This window comes from Pholcus phalangioides, unplaced genomic scaffold (assembly GCF_987345545.1).
Source record: "Pholcus phalangioides strain wild (caught in Gottingen) unplaced genomic scaffold, Ppha-v1.0 ptg000004l_1, whole genome shotgun sequence".
NCBI lineage: Eukaryota > Metazoa > Arthropoda > Arachnida > Araneae > Pholcidae > Pholcus > Pholcus phalangioides.
Window position 1 is genome coordinate 6,376,282 of NW_028301597.1, and position 19,541 is coordinate 6,395,822.

General features: G+C 40.0%; 1 protein-coding gene across 3 annotated transcripts in view; it reads right to left on the minus strand.

Moving 5' to 3' along the window:
• The window catches only part of LOC149086498 (voltage-gated inwardly rectifying potassium channel KCNH2-like), a 327,715-nt gene that overhangs the window by 179,097 nt on the left and 129,077 nt on the right, over positions 1-19,541 (minus strand). For 2 of the 3 annotated variants that reach the window (XM_089255949.1, XM_089255948.1), the window contains exon 6: positions 1,548-1,631. The exons of the other annotated variant lie outside the window; for it this stretch is intronic. In XM_089255949.1, the coding sequence (XP_089112075.1) occupies positions 1,548-1,631 (84 nt within the window). The remainder of the gene's footprint in view (positions 1-1,547; positions 1,632-19,541) is intronic. 3 annotated transcript variants of the gene reach the window in all.

Genomic DNA, 19,541 nt, shown 5'->3' on the forward strand with positions numbered 1-19,541 from the left:
GTTGCTTTTCGCGGTCGTCCGGTAGGGAACAAGATTCTCTTGGGCTAACGGGCATCGTATTTCACTGAGAAGAAATGTCATCGTATGTCCGCATACACAAATTTCACATTCACGTAAATTAAATCTTAAGGAATGGAAGAGTCTCTTCAAGTTTACATGGACTATTGAAGTTTTTTGTGATATAGTGTAGATTTTTCTTCTTTAAAAAAAAAAAATGTCATCTATAAATCTTTCAAAAATGGATTTTTACAAATTGATTATCAGAATATAATTTCCAACCGATAGAAAAAAAAGTTGCAGCTAATTCACATTAACAAATTCTGATGTTCTTGAACGTATTACGCGCATGAAAATACGGTGGCCAAACTCCAATGTAAATAGAAAAAAATAAAAATACTGGAAAACCTACCTTCGAATCATTATTCATCTTCACGAGTGGGTTTTTTTTTCCGGGTTGAACCTCAATGTCTTCGTACCAGGACAAGAAAGTGGTTGATCATCTTATCTCATAGTACGATAAAATGAACTGGATGAAACAATATCGTAAAGGAGATCGCATTGATAGTATAGTGATGACATTAAGTATAACCAGTTCAGTCACAACTAAGCTTTCATAATATTATGTGGAGAAACGAAAAACAGTAGTAACAAAATCAGAGTGCAGCCCCACATAATTATCAGATTCTCAAATAACGAACGCTGTGCAAAAGGATGATTTTTCAAACTGCGAATTCATCTGGAGTGAAAAAATAGCATAGTATTGTGTAAATGCAGTCCCATATTGACGGTGGAAGAAAAATAACTTGTTGCAAAGCACAAATTCTATGAGCAAGCAAAGTGCTATGTGAACAAAGCGAAATCTAAAATTAAGCATCCAAATCGATAAAATTTTCATTGTAATTTTCCGTATGCAGGGTGTCCACTGTTATCCTTGTCTAGTTGTCAATTTATTAGAAGTAAGTTTCAGTAATATTAGCGGTAACTTAATTTATTAATCATTAGAGGTAACTTTCAATCGAAAAATGTTTCAAATGTTTTAGGTCTCACATCATGTTAGAAGCCATTTATATTGAAAAACAGTCTTGAAATTTTTACGGTCTTCAAGTCCTTAAGTTATATCTAGTATAAACACGCGATTTTCACGCAATTGCAGTTAAACAACAAAAACATTCTTTTAACGGTTAGTTTTGGTCGTAAAAGAATTTTTTTCACGAATAATTGCATGGACATTGATTTACTCGACATAATTCATAGGACCCAAGTACAAAATAAGAATGTAAATTTTTTTCTTACCATTTACAAAAATATTACTTTTCTTAACGTTTGGAATATTTTTGTAATTGGAACTATACAAAATATACCTCTTGGGTATTAAATAAGGTTAAAAGTGGACATCCGCTGTACTAAGTACGTATGTTTGTATGTATATTGCTGAGGTGCTGCTTTAAATTGCGCATGCTGAAATATGAGGCCGATCAGTGTTGTGATGTGCAATGTGGCAAACATATCGAAACTCTGCTTCTTTTTTTTTTCTTTTGCTGACTTACCACCATTTCCAAAATCGAAAGTAAGACCCCTTCTTCTGGCAGGTTCACTCCTACTTGAATCACGTATGTCGGGCTGGCTGATTGCTGTTATATGAATAAGACACAACAGTTTTTGATTTTGAACTGAAAACGTGATTGTTTACAAGTGAAAAAGAAAAAGTTGCATAGAAAATTGCTGACCCAAAAACGCGCGACAACGAGACATCAAGGTCTATTTAAATGAAGGTTCGGTTTGATTTTCGCAACTACTCGTTAATTTCTATGAATACTTTAATCAACCAATCAATTTTTATTTATCTCGCTGCCCTAATGGGGGACAGTAAAGTATTTTCCTGCGTATAATCCACGTGTTATACAGTAAAAACATCTGAATTCGTGAATGCAATTTATACACCGCATGCGCATTATCTGTTCCTTTTTTTCCGGACAGGTTGAATAGAAACAAATGATTTAAAAATTAATTTGTACAAACGAGTTTCGAAAGGTACGGAGATGTGGCATCTAGATGCGAGTAGAAAAATTGACATTTAATTATAAAAACCTTCACCAACAATTTCTTTGACTGTGTAACAAATGTCTCTCTCTAGAGAATTTATACAGGTCAGAGTGAAGGAGCATTCTGATTCCCACAATAGCATAATAAGCTTTATTCTACAAACATTAACACAAAGCCACAGAGAAATGCGACCGACTACAATGGCCGCCAGAACAGGAATCCAGTACCGAACCGAACAGCGCGTGCATTTCCGAGCTCACGCTTTGCATTGTTGCCAATAAGCTGTGACCAAATGACGCACATATGACACTTTCATTCTATTAGTGAATGAAATTTGTATCTGAGCGCGTTTATATAACACTATACGACGCTGCAGACTATACGATTGCATTTTTTTTCTTTTTTTCAGATTAATGAAATTATCATCTGTGGATTATATGCAAGGAAATACGGCACATATATAAAACAAATAAATGTTCTCAACATTTTTTTTTTGGGGCGGGGGGGGGGGAAAGGTCCGTAACAGATTTACGGATTTATTCGCAAAATTCCAATTTTCAATGTAAACACAATACATTTATTTATCTTAAAGTAGAATAGTCATAACATAGTGAGGAGGGGGAGGGCATTAACGTTTTACATTCAATTCATGTGTTATGTTCAGACGAGATGCTATTAGTTCATATGATCCTATATTTAGTTCATATGATCCGAATATTTAGTTCATATGATCCGAATATTTAGTTCATATGATCCAATGTTTAGTTCATATGATCCAATATTTAGTTCATATGATCCAATATTTAGTTCATATTTAGTTCATATGATCCAATGTTTAGTTCATATGATCCAATATTTAGTTCATATTTAGTTCATATGATCCAATGTTTAGTTCATATGATCCAATATTTAGTTCATATGATCCAATATTTAGTTCATATTTAGTTCATATGATCCAATATTTAGTTCATATGATCCAATATTTAGTTCATATGATCCAATATTTAGTTCATATGATCCAATATTTAGTTCATATTTAGTTCATATGATCCAATATTTAGTTCATATTTAGTTCATATGATCCAATATTTAGTTCATATTTAGTTCATATGATGCTATATTTAGTTCATATGATCCTAGATTTAGTTCATATGATCCTAGATTTAGTTCATATGATCCTAGATTTAGTTCATATGATCCTATATTTAGTTCATATTGTCCTATATTTAGTTCATATGATCCTATATTTTTCCAAAGCGTTCATTTACAGGCCCCCCAAGTTAGAATTTTCAACGACTCCCTTACCAGCAAATTTATAGAGTAAAAAAAGTAATGCAGTAAGACCTCTCTCTTGCGGACAACGGCGGGACAAAAAAATTCATCCATAAAATGGGGGTGACCGTTAATCAGGAGTTTGAAATGCATGATTTTGTTATACACGAGTAAATTATTATTTGGACGTAAAAGCGGGGTGTCCGTTGGGAGGGATTTTACTGTATTCACTTCTTCCCGGAGCCAGAGCTCAGTAAGCGTCACGGCCATGTTCTTCCGATGTGGCCAGCTATAGCAATCTTTGACGTATATCTTTAAAAGGAAAAAGAGTAATGATGCTTCTGGATGCGTACTCACCGTGAAATCATAATGGGGGAGTTGTCACTGCAATTTAATGATCGGAAGAGAAAATGCACTGCATTAAAAAGAGACGTCGTTGAGAATAAGTGAGGAAAAATAATTTTTTGAAGAAATAAAAGCTGCATTTTTTTTGTAGATAAAGGTGTTTGAAACGAATCAAACTTCAGTTCTTTCTAAAGATAAAAGTAAAATCATGATATGTGTATTAATATTCTACGTTGTAAAATATTCCACGTTTTTGAATCCTATATAGTGTGTGTATTTCTACAATTCCATTGTAATATAAACGGTATGCTATATGTGTGCGTTTATTACCAAAAGAAGAGCGTCAGCATTTTGAATGCTTCGGAAGGAACCTGCTTTCTCACTCCCTCTTTCTCGTCCCGGCAGTGTCCGCAGAAAAAGCGGTTTCACTTTAATTCACTTTTTCATAGAGAAGGAAATTAATGGATATGATTATGCGAGAAAGAACGCACTGATGGCCTAGATCTGACCAACATACTGCTTTCCATTTGAAGGCCACCATAGTAGTCAGCTACTACAACTTAACCGTACACGCACCTTGTACACATTCATCTGCGGAATTTCCAACGAATCCGTACATGCCAAAATGTGTATTCTGAGTGGATGTGTAGCCCTGAAGTATTCCTGTGGTCAGAAATGACAACACGAGATTCATGACAAGATAATGGTCAGCTGCAGCGTCGCAGACTGCATCAGGGAATCACTCCGGTGTATTAGCCGCATTAGTAAAATGGAAACTCTGAGATTTGTACGCGCCGTAAGTAATATGGTGTAAGTTATATAAGCACGAGCAATTCAGTCACTAAACTTTTACCCTGGGCTTTGTAATCCTTCACTTCATAAATTGATACATAATCATTGTTTGCATTCCCAGCTAGGCGTAATGCATCAGAAATTACACAGCCTCTTCTGCAAATTATTCCATTCAATACATTCATAGTTCGAAGTTAACAGATAAACCATTTTTTCTAAATTTTTCTTCAATTATTATTTTTCTCACCCCCTTATTCGACACCCTCTTACAGAGGTGCGGCGAATTGATTCACGCACTGGAAGACTTCGGAAGGAGTTTCAACTATCGGGGTAAAAATCGTGTCGAAAGCCAGTTGCGGGATCTTATGCCCCATCGCAATTTCAACGTTTTCGAAATTTATGCCACACATAAAGATTGTATAAATTTTGAAAACGTCAAAATTTCGATGGAGGGGGGCTGTTCAAGTATTACGTAAGCGGAATTTCAGCCAGTTTTAACTCTCCCCCTCCGCAAAAGAGCAAGTAAGGTCTGACAAACCCTCCCCCCATTCTGTCAGTAAAATTAGGTAAGGTGAGCCAAAGTCTCCTAGTTCGGTACCAGTCTTTATATACCGATCAAGGAGAGAGGCTCAGTGAGTTGATCTGTGGGAGGCGGTTCAACTGGCCTCTCACAGGATTACGCGGGGAAGCGGAGTATGTCTTCCAAGAGTATAAAAATTGAAATATTTTGTAAAAAAATTAAAATATTGATGAAAAAATGCCTTTATTTACTGTTTTAATTTCTAAACATTTAACGCGTCTTTTGAAAGCTAGTAATTCTAGATTTCGTTCTGAGAGATCCCCCCTCCCCCAAGCCATCAATCAACCTGTATTCTCCTCAACGATACGTCCTTCATCCCCTTTTCTTCTCCCGCTGATTGAAAGTACCCTCTGAAAATAGACCTAACACGTCTTGTCAATACCTCCTATGGATACTGTATCAATCGAAGATATTGGTGTGGCTTATTGCACTGCTGAGGCGAGCGAGCATCTATGCGCATGCTCGAGCATACGAGCAAGTTATTAACTAAATGACGCGGCGTTTTTCTATGTGCCGACACAATATTTTACTATGAATTTACATAACTTCGAAACTGCCAGAAGCAGGGTCGGAAGTGAATGGGAATGGGAGTGACAGCGGCAAGTGCTCCGGTTGGCAATGTTAATGAAGCAGCAAATTTTTTAGGGCGAGTTTGCAGTCAAGGGACCAGTATAATTTACGTTTGCCCCTCCCCCTTGACCAAAAAAAATCCTAGTTACGACCCTGCTCAGAAGCCCCGACTGCAAAACCGCACATGCAACTCGTACATATTCCCCTGAGCAACTTCCAATGAAATGGTTCATGTAGGAATGTGCCACGTCTGTGTTCCATACCGAACGTGAAATCTTTTTCTGAGGAATGCTGTTACATGTTTTCTAGAAGTGCTGCCATCTGTTTTCCGAATTTGTTGGGAAAACCACTCGGCTGGTTATTTTTGCCAATCGTGAATATACATATACTGCTATGGCGTCGATAGCCATCGCTATCAGATGAAGCGGGAGAGTTCCAATTTCCAGCCCAATATAATATAATAATATAAGAGAAAAAGGGACTTAGGCCATTTAAATGTACAAAACATGCTTTTTCGCCTCCATCAACACTCCTTAATTTTATGGCCACTTACTTAAATAAGGGGCCCCTCCAAAGTTTGCGTAACAGCCGCTCCGTATTCCTCTTTTCTCTCTCTCTCCCCTATAATAGTGAAACCTCTTGACCATTATATTGCCACCTGCAGGCAATTGACTTTATGGCTTTATTTCATCTATTTTCACGCATCCCTTCCATGGGGTTAATGTGCCTTTTCTGACTTTCTTGCTTCCTCTCTTTTTTTCTTTTCCTTTTGTACAAAGTTTTGCTTCCTTTTGTCTCTTTTTTTTTTTGTACAAACCCCCCCCCCCCCCCACTGAAAAAACGTCTTCCTCCCATATGCTTCGAAAGATCGTAGGGAGTGAACCTTGACCAATGATGTCAATAATAATATTAATTTGTACCTACGTAATCCTCATCACCCAATGGAAGGATCTTTCTTTGAAGCCGGACTACCAATTAGAAATAGGGGGTTGGTACCCCTCAAAACTTTACTTTTTGGAATCTTTGGAAAATTAAAGTACAGTAGATTGATTAGTGCAAGCTAGAAATCAAGTTGAAAAAAAGATGTAGCACTTAGAACTTGTTTTTTAGACATTGTAATCGATTCCCATCAGGAGCGTCGATCATCCGTGACAAAAGGGATGGAGGAAAGGTAGGAAAGAAATTCTTACCACATTTTAAGTAAATTATGGAGGTTTAATTAAAACCTAAATTATGAGGAATTAACAGGGGGCAGATGGCGAAATTAGGTATAAAGAGTGATTAAAAGAGAGTTATTCCAACATCAAGTTAAAATTATTATAATTGAACATATAGTATTTCGTCAATGTATTTATGCAGATTTTGGTATCGTGGAAATGGTTTTTTTAATTGACTTTTTATTTGCGTGAATACAACTCGTTCTTTTCATATGATCATTTGATTAAATATTAAATGCTATTGAAATTTAACTGATTCTTTCTTTTCATGAGTCATCGTTTTATTCTAAATGTATATTGGACCACTAGGAGCCTGGGATAATCTAGACAATTACATATATATATATATTCTTCCAGTGGTTCGATATAACAATGGTACCGTGACCATTCCCTTACAGTATTATTCCAAATTTTATTTTGGAATACTGTTCTTAATTCATAAATTTACCCCTTTTATCACCTTCAGATAAAAATGTCAAAACATGAACAAATGATGACTCTTGAGAGAATGTCCAAATTGATATGGTCATAATGATAATTTAAAAGGAAAAAAGGAAATATTAAGTTTGTACTGAAATTTATTATTGTATGGAAATTTTTTTTTTTGGGTATTTCTACATTTACTTTCATTGAATTTTGATTTTATAATTTTGTGAAATCTTTTGAATATATTGCACTATGGCTGAAGATCCTAGCAATTTTAATAAGTTAGCGGGGTGCCAGGCATTAATTCCCCATTTTGACAACGTGTGTGTCCGCTGTCACTCCCCGATATTTTGTTGACACGTTAGAGGCAATCGCAAAAACCGCAAATTGTACTGAATCAGAGAAATTATTGTTGTTAAAATCCAGAGTTCGGGGAGATGCGTTGACACAGATCATTAACAATGTTGATTTGGAAAATGAGCAGAATTATGACAACTTTAAACAGTTAGATTTTTCTCCACCAAAACAAGCCTTGCTACACGCCAGCAACTTTTCTCGGATTGTCGCATGTCCTCCGACGAAGGGGTCAAAATCTACGCTGCTCGGGTAGCGTAGATTTTAGCGTGTACCACAAATACACAAAAAATTTTCGGCAATGCCGATATCAGTAAACCCGAAGTGAAATCCCTTTACGAACAAATACGACTAGCCAAATTCTTGGAAGGTCTCCTACAAAAATACAAAAGTTCTATTTTAGTGAAAGACCCCCAATCGTTTCAAGATGCTGTGAATTTCATTGAAACTTTACAAGTTAATGAATCAACAACCCAACACAAAACCATTTGCAATGTAGGGAGCACGGAAAGGAAATGGTCAACTTGATAGAGTCATGCGAAACAGACTCATGAAACAGTTGCAGCAATCCAAAAGCAGGTGGAAAATCTTCAATTGCACTCCGTGCCCAGGCACGAAACCAATACACAATTTCGTTTTGAAAATAACCCCTACACAACTCATGAATCCCCACAGCCACATACTCACACACAGGCGTGGACCGTAGATTGTGGTCCACAAAGCACTTGCTGCAACGAAACAATCTTACACAGATTTCCACTCAATGATTTTGAAGGTCATAGATACCCTTATTATGCTCAGAATTTTTGCGGAAACTGTGGCCGAAACAATCATACAACTTCAGAATGCTATACTTATAATCCTGAGCGTCGTTTCAACCAACGGTCACACGCACCACACACTCCAAATTTCTGTCAGACATTCCATTCTAATCGAGGATGTTTTAATACACGCAATCATTCACCACATCCTCGAAGAAGTAATAGAGGCAGATCAGTAAGATTTCAGAACAACAACACATCTCATTCCGGTAATTTAAACTAATTAGGGGAACGAACGAAAGTACTTCTACTTCAGCGGCTAGAGTCCGTTCCCCCAACATGAATACCACTTCAACATCTACTGAGCAGCAACAAGATACATGTATTACACAAGTTAAAACGATAAACACACAGATTCTCGATTCACAAGAAAATGATTTCTACCTTCCTGTTGCTGATGTGAAATTTGCTGGCTGCAAAATAGCCAGTTTGATTGATTCTGGCGCGTTAGTCTCATTACTTCAGTATTCTGTTTTTCACAAAATCAAAAATGATGCACGGATCCAAAAAACTAACACTGACGTCAGAGTTTAATCCATTTCAGGAGAGCCACTAGATATTTTGGGGTCATTCAAAATACCTCTCACTTTGGGAAATAAATGCATTATTCATTCATTTTTTATAGTCAGAAATGATTTGGCTACACAATACCAAGCAATAATTGGCTATGACCTTTTGAAGGCCCACAAATTCACACTCAACCTCGATAATGACATATTAGAAGCTGGTAATACAAAAATTAAAATACGAGACGCCAATTCTCCAACTTGTAACACATTATCCACAGAGTACGCCCAGGGCCGTCTTAACGGTATCATGGGCCCCTGGGCCAAGTGGTTTTTTCGGAGGCTCTACCTAGAAAATTTCAACCGGATCTCATTTTTGTGAGGCCCCCGGGCCGTGCCCGGGTGGGCCCATGCGTTAAGACGGCACTGCGTACGCCCGACTAGTAACGAAAATCACACTTTTGCCACACGAATCCAGGGTAGTGTATTTGAAAACAGACATTTTGGCTAGTGAAGGGGATGATATAATGTTGACACCTACACTACAGAACGATGCTATAGAAGTACATAGAGAGCTGTGTGCTCCATCTCTAAAGATAAAACGATTCCCATTATGCTTTCGAACTTGACCGCTCGAAAAGTGGCTCTAAACAAAAACACTCGTGTAGGTACAATCACGAATGACGTAGAAATCAGAGGCATGGAGGAAATCAAACAGTTACGCAGGCAGGAATTGTCGGAAAATGATTTTGAGCTGAGCCACTTAGACCTTCCAACTCGTTCGAAGCCATTGAAATTACTTTTTGAATTTGGTGATATATTTAGTAAACGCTTATACACCATAGGTTGTACAGATAAAATCACTGCTATTTTACAAGTAGATTCATCAAAACTACCATCTACTCGCCCCTACAATGTTCCCTACGCTTTGAGAGACGAATTAAGATGTCAGTAAATGAATTAGAACAAGCAAATTTGAATGAAAAATCAGACAGTCATATAAGCTTCCCTTTGATCATGATAAAGAAGAAAAACCCTTCAGGAGACCCGAAGCAACAGAAATGGCGATTGGTAGTAGACTATAGAAAATTGAACGCTCACTTAAAATATCCAAGCAAAGGATGTCATAGAGCGCCCATGCCGCCTTCCCCCCTTACCACCGCAAGACGATAAAAAATTAAAGTATCAAAAGACCATAGCATACGCGCTCATGATTTAGCCGATTTCTCTTCAACGATTACCAAAACAGCAAAAAATTCAGAACTTGTGTATCAGGGCACTCCCAAAAATGAGACAGTTTTTGGAGAAAAATTTATGCAGGGGCAGCTAGTGAAAGAGGCGCGTAGGCGTGTGCTCCTCCCCCAGAAAATCACGTCATTAATTAAATTTTTTAAATGGATTTGATACCAACTTAATACCATTGGATTTTTTAATGAATTTAATAAATTAGAAAAGAAATATTTTCGGAATCATTGATAAGCTCATCAAGTTTACGCGTCCCGCCCCTTAGAGGCATGCGCTAATTCTGAAGTTCGGATGTTGCGAACGAACCCAGCCCAGTAGGATAAAAAAAGTCCCGTAAAATACGGGTCATATGGTCAAAGTTCGGCAGCGCTTTCTATGGAGATAGTTATTCTTCTTTCCTCATTGGCCGCTTTCCACGCACGCCGTATGAGATACAAAAACCAGAGGAGGGAGAAAGGGGGATGGTTAGTACAAGGTTATTATATAGTCATTTTAGGCGCGCAAAAAAAGCGCCGCGAATACTCATGCTGCCATCAACTTTCTTTTAAATCTTTGTATCTTCTAAGTTAGAATATATTTGAATTTAAAAAAATATATATTTTATAACTTTATCATAGAGATTTATACACCTTTTAAATTGGAGTGTAATATTCAGGTGTCTGTTTAGACCTTTTTGGAGGGTCACAGCTTTTGTGAAAATTTTCCTTATTTTTGTGAAAAAGATCGTTAATTTTGTGAAAAGGATCATTAATTTTGTGAAAAGCATCATTAATTTTATGAAAAAGACCATTAATTTTATGAAAAAGACCATTAATTTTATGAAAAAGACCATTAATTTTGTGAAAAGGATCATTAATTTTATGAAAAAGACCATTAATTTTGCAGGAAGCGAAGTAATCTACACAAAAGAAATGGAATTCCAAATTTATGGTTTCATTAACTCTTATTTTGTGAAGTTCTTTTTTCAGGTCCAGAATTTTGTAAAGGGTCCATATTTTAGATCCAGAAATTTGTGAAGGATCCGGAAAACGGGCTTAAATTTGTCTGGGTGCAGATCCCCGATATTGGAAGAAGAGTATGAATTTTCACAATTTTCAAAAACCATTGCCGATGCCAACTGTTAAACTTGAATGAGATGATATTCAACGTTGTCAAAACATCGCTTAAGCTCACTGCGCAAACTTTTTTTACGTGAATGTTGCGTAGATAGAGCATGATTATTTTTGTACTGCATAGGTGTACAGATAATGTGAAAAATAATTTGATAAACAAAAATAAAAGTTCTCAATGCAGTACAATACTTTACTAATGGTAAATAGCACATGTACTCAGTGTCGGAACTAGAGGGGAGCAGAGAGGGCGATTGCCCCGGGCGGAAAAATCTAGGGACAGCAAGTTTTAGGGCGAAGCAAAGAACATTATATAAAATTATCGATTTTTAAATTGGTGGGAACGACAAAATCATGTTTGCACTAGGCAGCAAAAATCCTAGTTACGGCCCTGTATGTCCTCGATTACATATCATCACTGATAGATGGCGGTATATTTTCGGAAATCTGCGGTCCCCCTCAAAATATCCGACCACGAGCCGTCACTGAATTATTGTTAGGAAAATTACAATGAAAAGTAATCAAACCCCCCGTTCAAAATCTTTTTCTATTCCCATTTTCGCGATCGACACTTTCCGAGACAGCAATAACACGTTTTTCTACTGTGTCAATGGCCACCGCGTGGGATTTCTTTTTTCAAACCAAGCACAACTCCGATCTGGCGCCATGAGCAATTCAGTACAGAGAGAAGTGTGAGTGTGTATACAGTTCGAGTGCGTTTATAGTGTCGTGTTTGATTTTTCAGTGTTGCCATCTATATTTAGGAAGTGAAGGGAACACTGCTTGGGCTAGATGGTACGGATATACAATACTGTATTTCAGTTTGCTATCCGGGTGTGAAAGAGATGACTACCGTTTATGAACTACAAACTACTTTACCGTACAAGGACCTTGTAAACATTCCTCTGGATAATTTCTTACAAATTGGTACATGCCCATGCTGGAACGTGTTGTGTACATATGCGTGGCCCTAACATATTTATGTTGTCAGACACATGTTTGTTTTGTGTCGTACTCATCCCGCCATCTGTTCTCCCTTTTCAAGGGAAACGACAAATGCCTATGAATTTTTCATGCTATGCAAGGGCTGTGTTGAAGATCTGCTTGCTATCTGCTGAGATACTTGTGGGTCGTTCACTCAAGACCTCTTAAAGAATGGCGTCAGAGCAAGAAAAAGAAGGAAAGTTTCTAGTCGGCATTCACTTCTTTTAGGAAAAACGGTACGACAGTTTTCCTACAGAGCGCAACATGCCTCACGCCAGTGCTTTATGTCGGGCGTGATGGGCCAACTACTTCTGGAGGAATCAAATGCGTCGTGGATCACTTCACTTTTGTTATGTTTTCTTTCCTTTAATTCCTGTCTCCCTCTTTTATTTTGCAAAAACACGTGGATATGCAGACGACAGAACAGATGATGCACCACGCTATAAAACACAAACGCGTAGCGTTATAAAGTTACATGTTTTTGCCCACGCGAAATGCTCCCATTCGGTTCACGCGGGCAGAAAAGCCTTCTCCTACGAAAACCCGACTTAATATAAGGCTACGATGTAGACTGATCGCCCACTGAAAGCTACAACCAGCCATAACAAGCTGCGGAGTGTATGCGCAAGACAGCTATACTAGCCTTGCGCATACACGCGACTTGTTTTCGCTCATAGTAGCTTCCGGCGAACGCATAGGCGTAGATAGACATAAATAGCTTGCGGGGATCAATGCCCTTCACCCCGTATCTCCTCCCATGAGTGAACGACTAGCTTCAGAGTACCCCTCGCGCGTGCACGTCTTTGGATATGTCTCTACCAACACATGAAAAGTCGATCGCGCGCGTCGTAAATTAATTTAAATATTTCTCAGTAATAAAAATTAGTGCTTTTAAGTACGTTTTTATCATGGACTTACCCATACGTGGATCACACCTTTTTCCAAATGGGAGACCGACACGCTAAGACGCACGCGGACCATTACTACTACAACAACTCAACCGCACATGCACCTCGTACGCATTCCTCTACGGAATTTATAAGGGATTGGTACATGCCGGAATGTGCGTATGCGTGTTGTGAACCTAAACCTGAAGCTTGTTTCTGTGCGATGCTTGTTATGTGTAGTGCTGCCATCTGCCATCAATTTTTCTAACTATGAATGAAGTGCAATGATTGAATGGCTAAAAAAAAATAACACGCGGACTACAAAATGGTGTTCTTATCGCGTTGTGTGGATTGCTCAAGTTTGTGTGGAAAAGCCTATCACTCAGGGTCGTCTTTAACGCATGCGTGATTGGGCACTGCCTCATTTTCCACGATGGGGGACCCCAGATTACCTTACATAGCAATTAACATTAATTGCTTTCAACTTGTAGCAAGAATCACTGTATTGCTCCACAATGCTGAAAGATGGTTCGGTTTTTATGGACGGGTGGAGCCCACTTCGCTGGCCGGAATTAGTGCACCTATACGGATGGGGTGAAGGGTTTGTTGGTATGACTCCAATTATCATCGACAGATTATTGACTATGGTGGTAGTAGAGCGGTATCAACGCCCTCTGACTTTTATCCTCAAACAGCAGGTTCAGTAGACTAATGCGACAACTGTTCAGGATATGCAAAGTTCACCGATGTCTGTACCCGTGTCGCACCTGAAGTGAGCAGTTATATGAAAAGTGAAGATCTGTTTGAATGTGTATGGTCCCCCGCGGGCGTGTTTTGAGGGCGGCAGATGTCTGTAAACAGATAGGCCCCGCCAGAAATCCTTGTATTGTGACCAATGGTTGTCTCATCGAGGACGCACATTAAAATGGACATTTATTATTTTCTTATGACTGTTTTAATTTTTTCTTGTAGCTCATAATTTACTCGTAACTATATTTAGATACCTCCTGCCTAATTATGCCTATTTATAATCGACTGTTAAGTGCTTGCAAAAGGACAAAACGCGTGTTTAGGCATTTAAAACAAATGAATCTGCATTAAACATAGTTTTTCAACAGTTGGTCCCTTGATGTAACAAATTTTTCGGTAGCAACATAACAGGTTTTGCGATGAAAATCATGAAATTTTTTAATTAAAATACCTCGGCTTATATTCCACTTTGTTAGACTCATTAATAGGCGGGCAAAATTGAAGTTAAAATTTTAGAAATATTTTTCATTCTTGACCCTTTCCACGGTTTCAAAAATTATCACTGGTCTGCATTAAAAATTGCACTTTTGGAAAATCACTGTACCCTCTTTAAAATGGCACACCTATTTTCAAGAAAATTTTCTTCCCATTCTGTGCAGGTGATACTGCCATCCCCTTTCAATCCCGAGAACAATGAACCCAAGAAGCGAAATATTTTATATTGTTGCGCCGCCATCGCCTGTCCCGCCGAACTTCTGTCACCAGATTGACCCGTCGAGCTGATCTCTCGGGTTCTTCGCCGGGGACTTGAATATGGGTAAAAACACACAGGAACGAGGATTTGAGGAAATGTCTTTTATTTACATCAGCTATAGTTCGTTTCAGGTTAACTTTGCAGTGGAAGAAAGGTAGAGAGTGTACTCCTTCGCCTAAAGTTCCCATAAATCGGAGTTTTATGATGATCATTTATACAGAATATTTCAATTTTTTTAATGATTTTGTGAAAAAAAAGGGAAAAATATCGTTTTGAACAGATGTTTCTTCGTTTGAAATTTTTAAATTAGAAAAAAATATTGGTTACCATTATCCAAAAATCTATAGCAACCACAACGACACTTTCGCGGTATCCTAGAAATCGTCCATACCTTACCGAGGCCGCGCATCGATACATTGGTTAAGAGGCTTTTGTTGCCATAGCAACGAGTGATGAGGTTCCCTCGTAGCTTCCTCTTCACTGCAAAGTTAACCTGAAAAGGACTATACAAGCCCTGCTAAAACTAGAGCAGCCTTCCAAACGTACGTATTCTCCCTTCGAATTCTACCACCTGAGTCCTTCAGAATCTCGCTTTTCTATTCTAACAATCGCATGCCACGCGTACCTTGTATGCGTTCACCAGCCTTTTCAAATAAAAATTCATAACGTTGCTCCACCCGGACAGTTGCTCTTCCTGGGTGATGTAGCTCCAAATTCGGTGAGTCCTCCGTAGTACTTGTGATAATCAGTAAGTCTGATGACATGGACCACCTTGAACTTCAGTGTCCTTTGAATCCCCGTCACGACGTTGTTCAGTCTCTTCCTGACACGATAACGTCCTTCCCACGAAGTCTGGAGTTTCGGACACCTCTTGCGGCGTTTCGGATTCCAAAACAGGGCAAGGTTTCTCTCCTTGAAGTCGTGGTACATGGCCTTCGCATCGGAGCAAACTTTCATCTTTTCGGAGCTGAGTTTGATCCCGTCCCTGGCGATGCGATGCACATCCTCGAGGTGCTCCTGGACTTCCTCGACGCATTTTTCAATACGAAGAGGTGCATCTGGCGGTCGCCCAAACAGACTAACTAGACAGCCGAAGATTCCGACCCATAAGCATCTGTGACGGCAAGAATCCAGTGCTCTCGTTGACGGCACTCCTATAGGCCAGCAAGAGCAACAGTAACTTCAAGTCCCAATCGTGCTGATACTTCGACACGAATAGCGAGAGACGATTTAGGATGGTTCTGTTGAATCTCTCCATCATCCCATCGGATTCCAGATGAAATGGAGTAGATCACGTCTTTTCCATTGCCAGAAATTTCCACATCCCGACGAATACCGCTGACATAAAGTTTCTTCCCTGATCGGAATAGACCATCATGAGGACTCCGAATCGGGACACCCAATTCTACACCAACACTTGTGCCAGCGTCTCGGCCTCATTATCGGGAAATGCTGCCGACCACTTGGTGAAACGATCCATCACCACAACTATGTACGTGTTATCATCGTGGGTTTCAGGTAACGGTCCTAGGATGTCAAGGACAATTCTCTTGAACAGCGCACCAACGTCGTGGCGTTGAAGACTGGCACGAATTCCCTTCTGAGGTTCTTTTCGGGTGGCACAGGTGTCACAGCTCTCACGCCACTTCTTTGCGGATCTGCGAGCGATCCTTTTGTAGCTTTCTGGCGATGTTGAAATGTCTATCAGTCGATCTTCCGTGCAACTCTTTCAAAACTTCTTCCACTTGGCCTCTGGGTAGAATCAGTTGCCATCGGATAGTCTTTTCGGCCTCTGACACCCAACGGCGGTAGAGCACGCCGTTTCTCATCTCCAAAAAGTCCCGGAGGGCCCAATATCTCTTGGTGGTCGGCTGGAAGAGGCGACGTCTTGACACGCTGGCAAATCCTCAGGGTGATCGGAACCGATTGATTCATTTTACATTGATTTCTATGGGAAAAATTGTTTCGGTTTACGAGCAATTCGGTTAGGAACGGATTTCAGGAATTAAGTTCGTAAACCGAGTTTTAACCATATTTCTTAATACACAGTGTAATTTCGTTTATGTGCCGTTCAAGAGGTCACGTCAAAACTTAGTACGAATGCGAAAATTGCAGAACTGAAGCTGCTTTGTAAATTAGCCTCTCCCCATGTACAAGTCGATCACGCTTTTATAACGTTCTCACTTAGAGAACGTTTTCTTCTCTCTCCTGGAAGTCGTATAGGTGCACCATACACCATTTCTGCAGTTGTAGCTTGCAAGACCTTTTTCCAGGTGGCTCAAAAACCCAATAGAATCGTAGGAAGGTAGGAAGTACCCATATGAAGTACCCAGCGGTAAGTTGCATAAGCATTGATAGCAGACTTGAGGTCTCGATAGAAGCGTTCTACTTGACCATTTGCTTGTGGATGGTATGATGTGGTCCTCTGGCGATTGGTTCCCAAGAACTTGGTCAGAACTTTGAACAAAAGGATTCAAACTGGACACCTTGATCTGAGGTGATTCTGAACGTGTATGGCAAAACGTAAAATTTACGTGCCCATGTGGTCACGTGTCTTCAGAGCGGGCCACACGAAACGCTCTTTTGAACTAGTTTCACAGAGGCCTTTACTCCAGGATGTGATAGTCCATGCAAGGCAGTAAAGATATCCCTAGAGGATGGAACCAGTGGTCGAATACGACCTGTAGAGATGTCACAGTACACCTGAAGCTTTTATTCGTCGACAGGAAGAGAGTGGATCTTCAAGGAAGTAGATGAAGGATTGGTGAGTAGTTGCTGAATATCCTCATCTTTAAGTTGTTCCTCTGCTATTCGTTTGAAGTCGATGGAAGAGGTTGTCTCCATGGTAGATATGGATATCCGAGACAATGCACCTGCCACAACATTTTCTGCACCCTTGTGTCGTATGTCAGTGGTAAACTGACCAATGACATCGAGGTGTCAAAGCTGACGAGGTGAGCACTTGCCATTAGTCTGGCTGAAAGCATACATAAGAGGCTTCTGTTCCGTGTACAGGACAAATGGATGGCCTTCAACCATGTGCCTGAAATATTTGATAGCAGAGTAAGCTGCCAACAGCTCTCGATCATAGGCGTTGTAATTATTTTGTGCAGGAGATGACTTTTTGGAGTAGAACCCAAGTGGCTGCCAAGATCCTGACACGTTGTTGCAAAGTTGCACTCATGGCAACATTGGAAGCATCTACCACAATAGCCAAAAATGCTCCTGCCACTGGAAACGCCAATGCTGTTGCACTTGCCAGATCTCGCTTAGACTTTAGGAATGCTTCATCGGCTTCTTTGGTCCAAGCGATCTTCCTCTTATCGTTTCTCTTGGCACCTTCCAGAAATAATTTATGCAAGAGTGCCTGCGTCTCTGCTGCTTTTGGAACGAAGCGACGATAAAAATTGAGGAGGGCCAAAAGTCGTAGGAGCTCTTTGATTGTGTCTGGCTTTAGGTATTCTGCGATGACCGACACTTTCTCTAGAAGAGGTGCAACGCCGGTTGCAGAAATCACATGACCCAAAAATCGAACTGATGGTTGCCCCAGAACACATTTGGAAGCGTTGAGGCTAACTCCCAATTCGGAAAAGCGTTTGAATACTTGGCACAAATGTTCCTTGTGGTCTTCAGCATTTGTAGATGCCACGAGAACATCGTCGAAATATGTTATACAAAAGGCGAAACCCTGCAACACCATATGTATGAACATCTGGAATATTGCAGCTGCATTCGACAGTCCGAAAGTCATGAAGAAAAATTCGAACAGCCCAAATGGTGTTGTTACGGCTGTTTTCGGAATATCCTGTTGTATCACAGGGATTTTATCAAAAGCTCTTGCGAGATCTAGGGTGGAAAATATTTGTTTCTCCTCTAGCACCTGGAGACAGTCCTGGATGTGTGGAACGGGATATCTGTCAGGGATAGTTGCAGCATTCAGTCTCCTGCAATCGCCGCATGGTCTCCAATCTCTGTTGCACTTGGGTACCATGTGCAGTGGGCTTGCCCAGAAACTTTGAGATGGTCGGCAAACTCCTTGGGCTACTAGATGATCGAATTCTCTCTTGGCTGCACGCAGCTTATCCTGTGATAGCCTGAGAGGTTTTGATGGCCGGCCTTTGGTCTCAATGCAGTGTTGGACGTCATGCTCAACAGCATTAAACGTTGCTACAGTCTCTGTCAGTTCAGGGAACTCGGTGAGAATTCGATGAAATTCGCTATTGACCCGGATGCATTTCACTGCTGGAAATGGTACGTCCGCACCAGCAGTCTTGCAACGTGAACGAAACTGAGTGAGTGGATCGATTAATTGACCGCGGAGAACATCTATAAGTAGTCCGAAATGTCGCAGGAAGTCAGATCCAATGATTGGACGGGAAACGGCAGCAACGATTAATGATCAATGAAATGCACGTCGAAGTCTTAGGTCAAGTTGCCTTAACAGTCGCTGACCGAAGGTATTGATTGCAGTTTCGTTTGCAGCAAACAACTGAAGCTTGTCTGCCTGACGTCGGGAATCTTCTTTGCGCAGTGGCAGTACAAATACATCAGCGCCAGCATCTATTAGAAAATGCGGGCCGGAGGATGTATCTGAGAGTTGCAGTTACTGAATATTTGATGTACCGCCACACGATACACCGAGTGACGGCCGTGCTAGTTTCCCTGAGCGAAGTTGCACGGCTTTCAGCATTTATGGGCATTGTTTCCAAAGCGTTGGTGATACCAGCACTGTCCTTCGGCGAAACTACGATTTCGGCTGCGAGATCGTGATCTGGAACGGCGACGAAAGTTCTGTCCGTGAGGCTGGGACTGAACTTCTAAGCGGTCCAAACGCGAAGTGATTTGGTGCAGCATGTCCTTTAGCTGATGATCAGAAGATGATACTG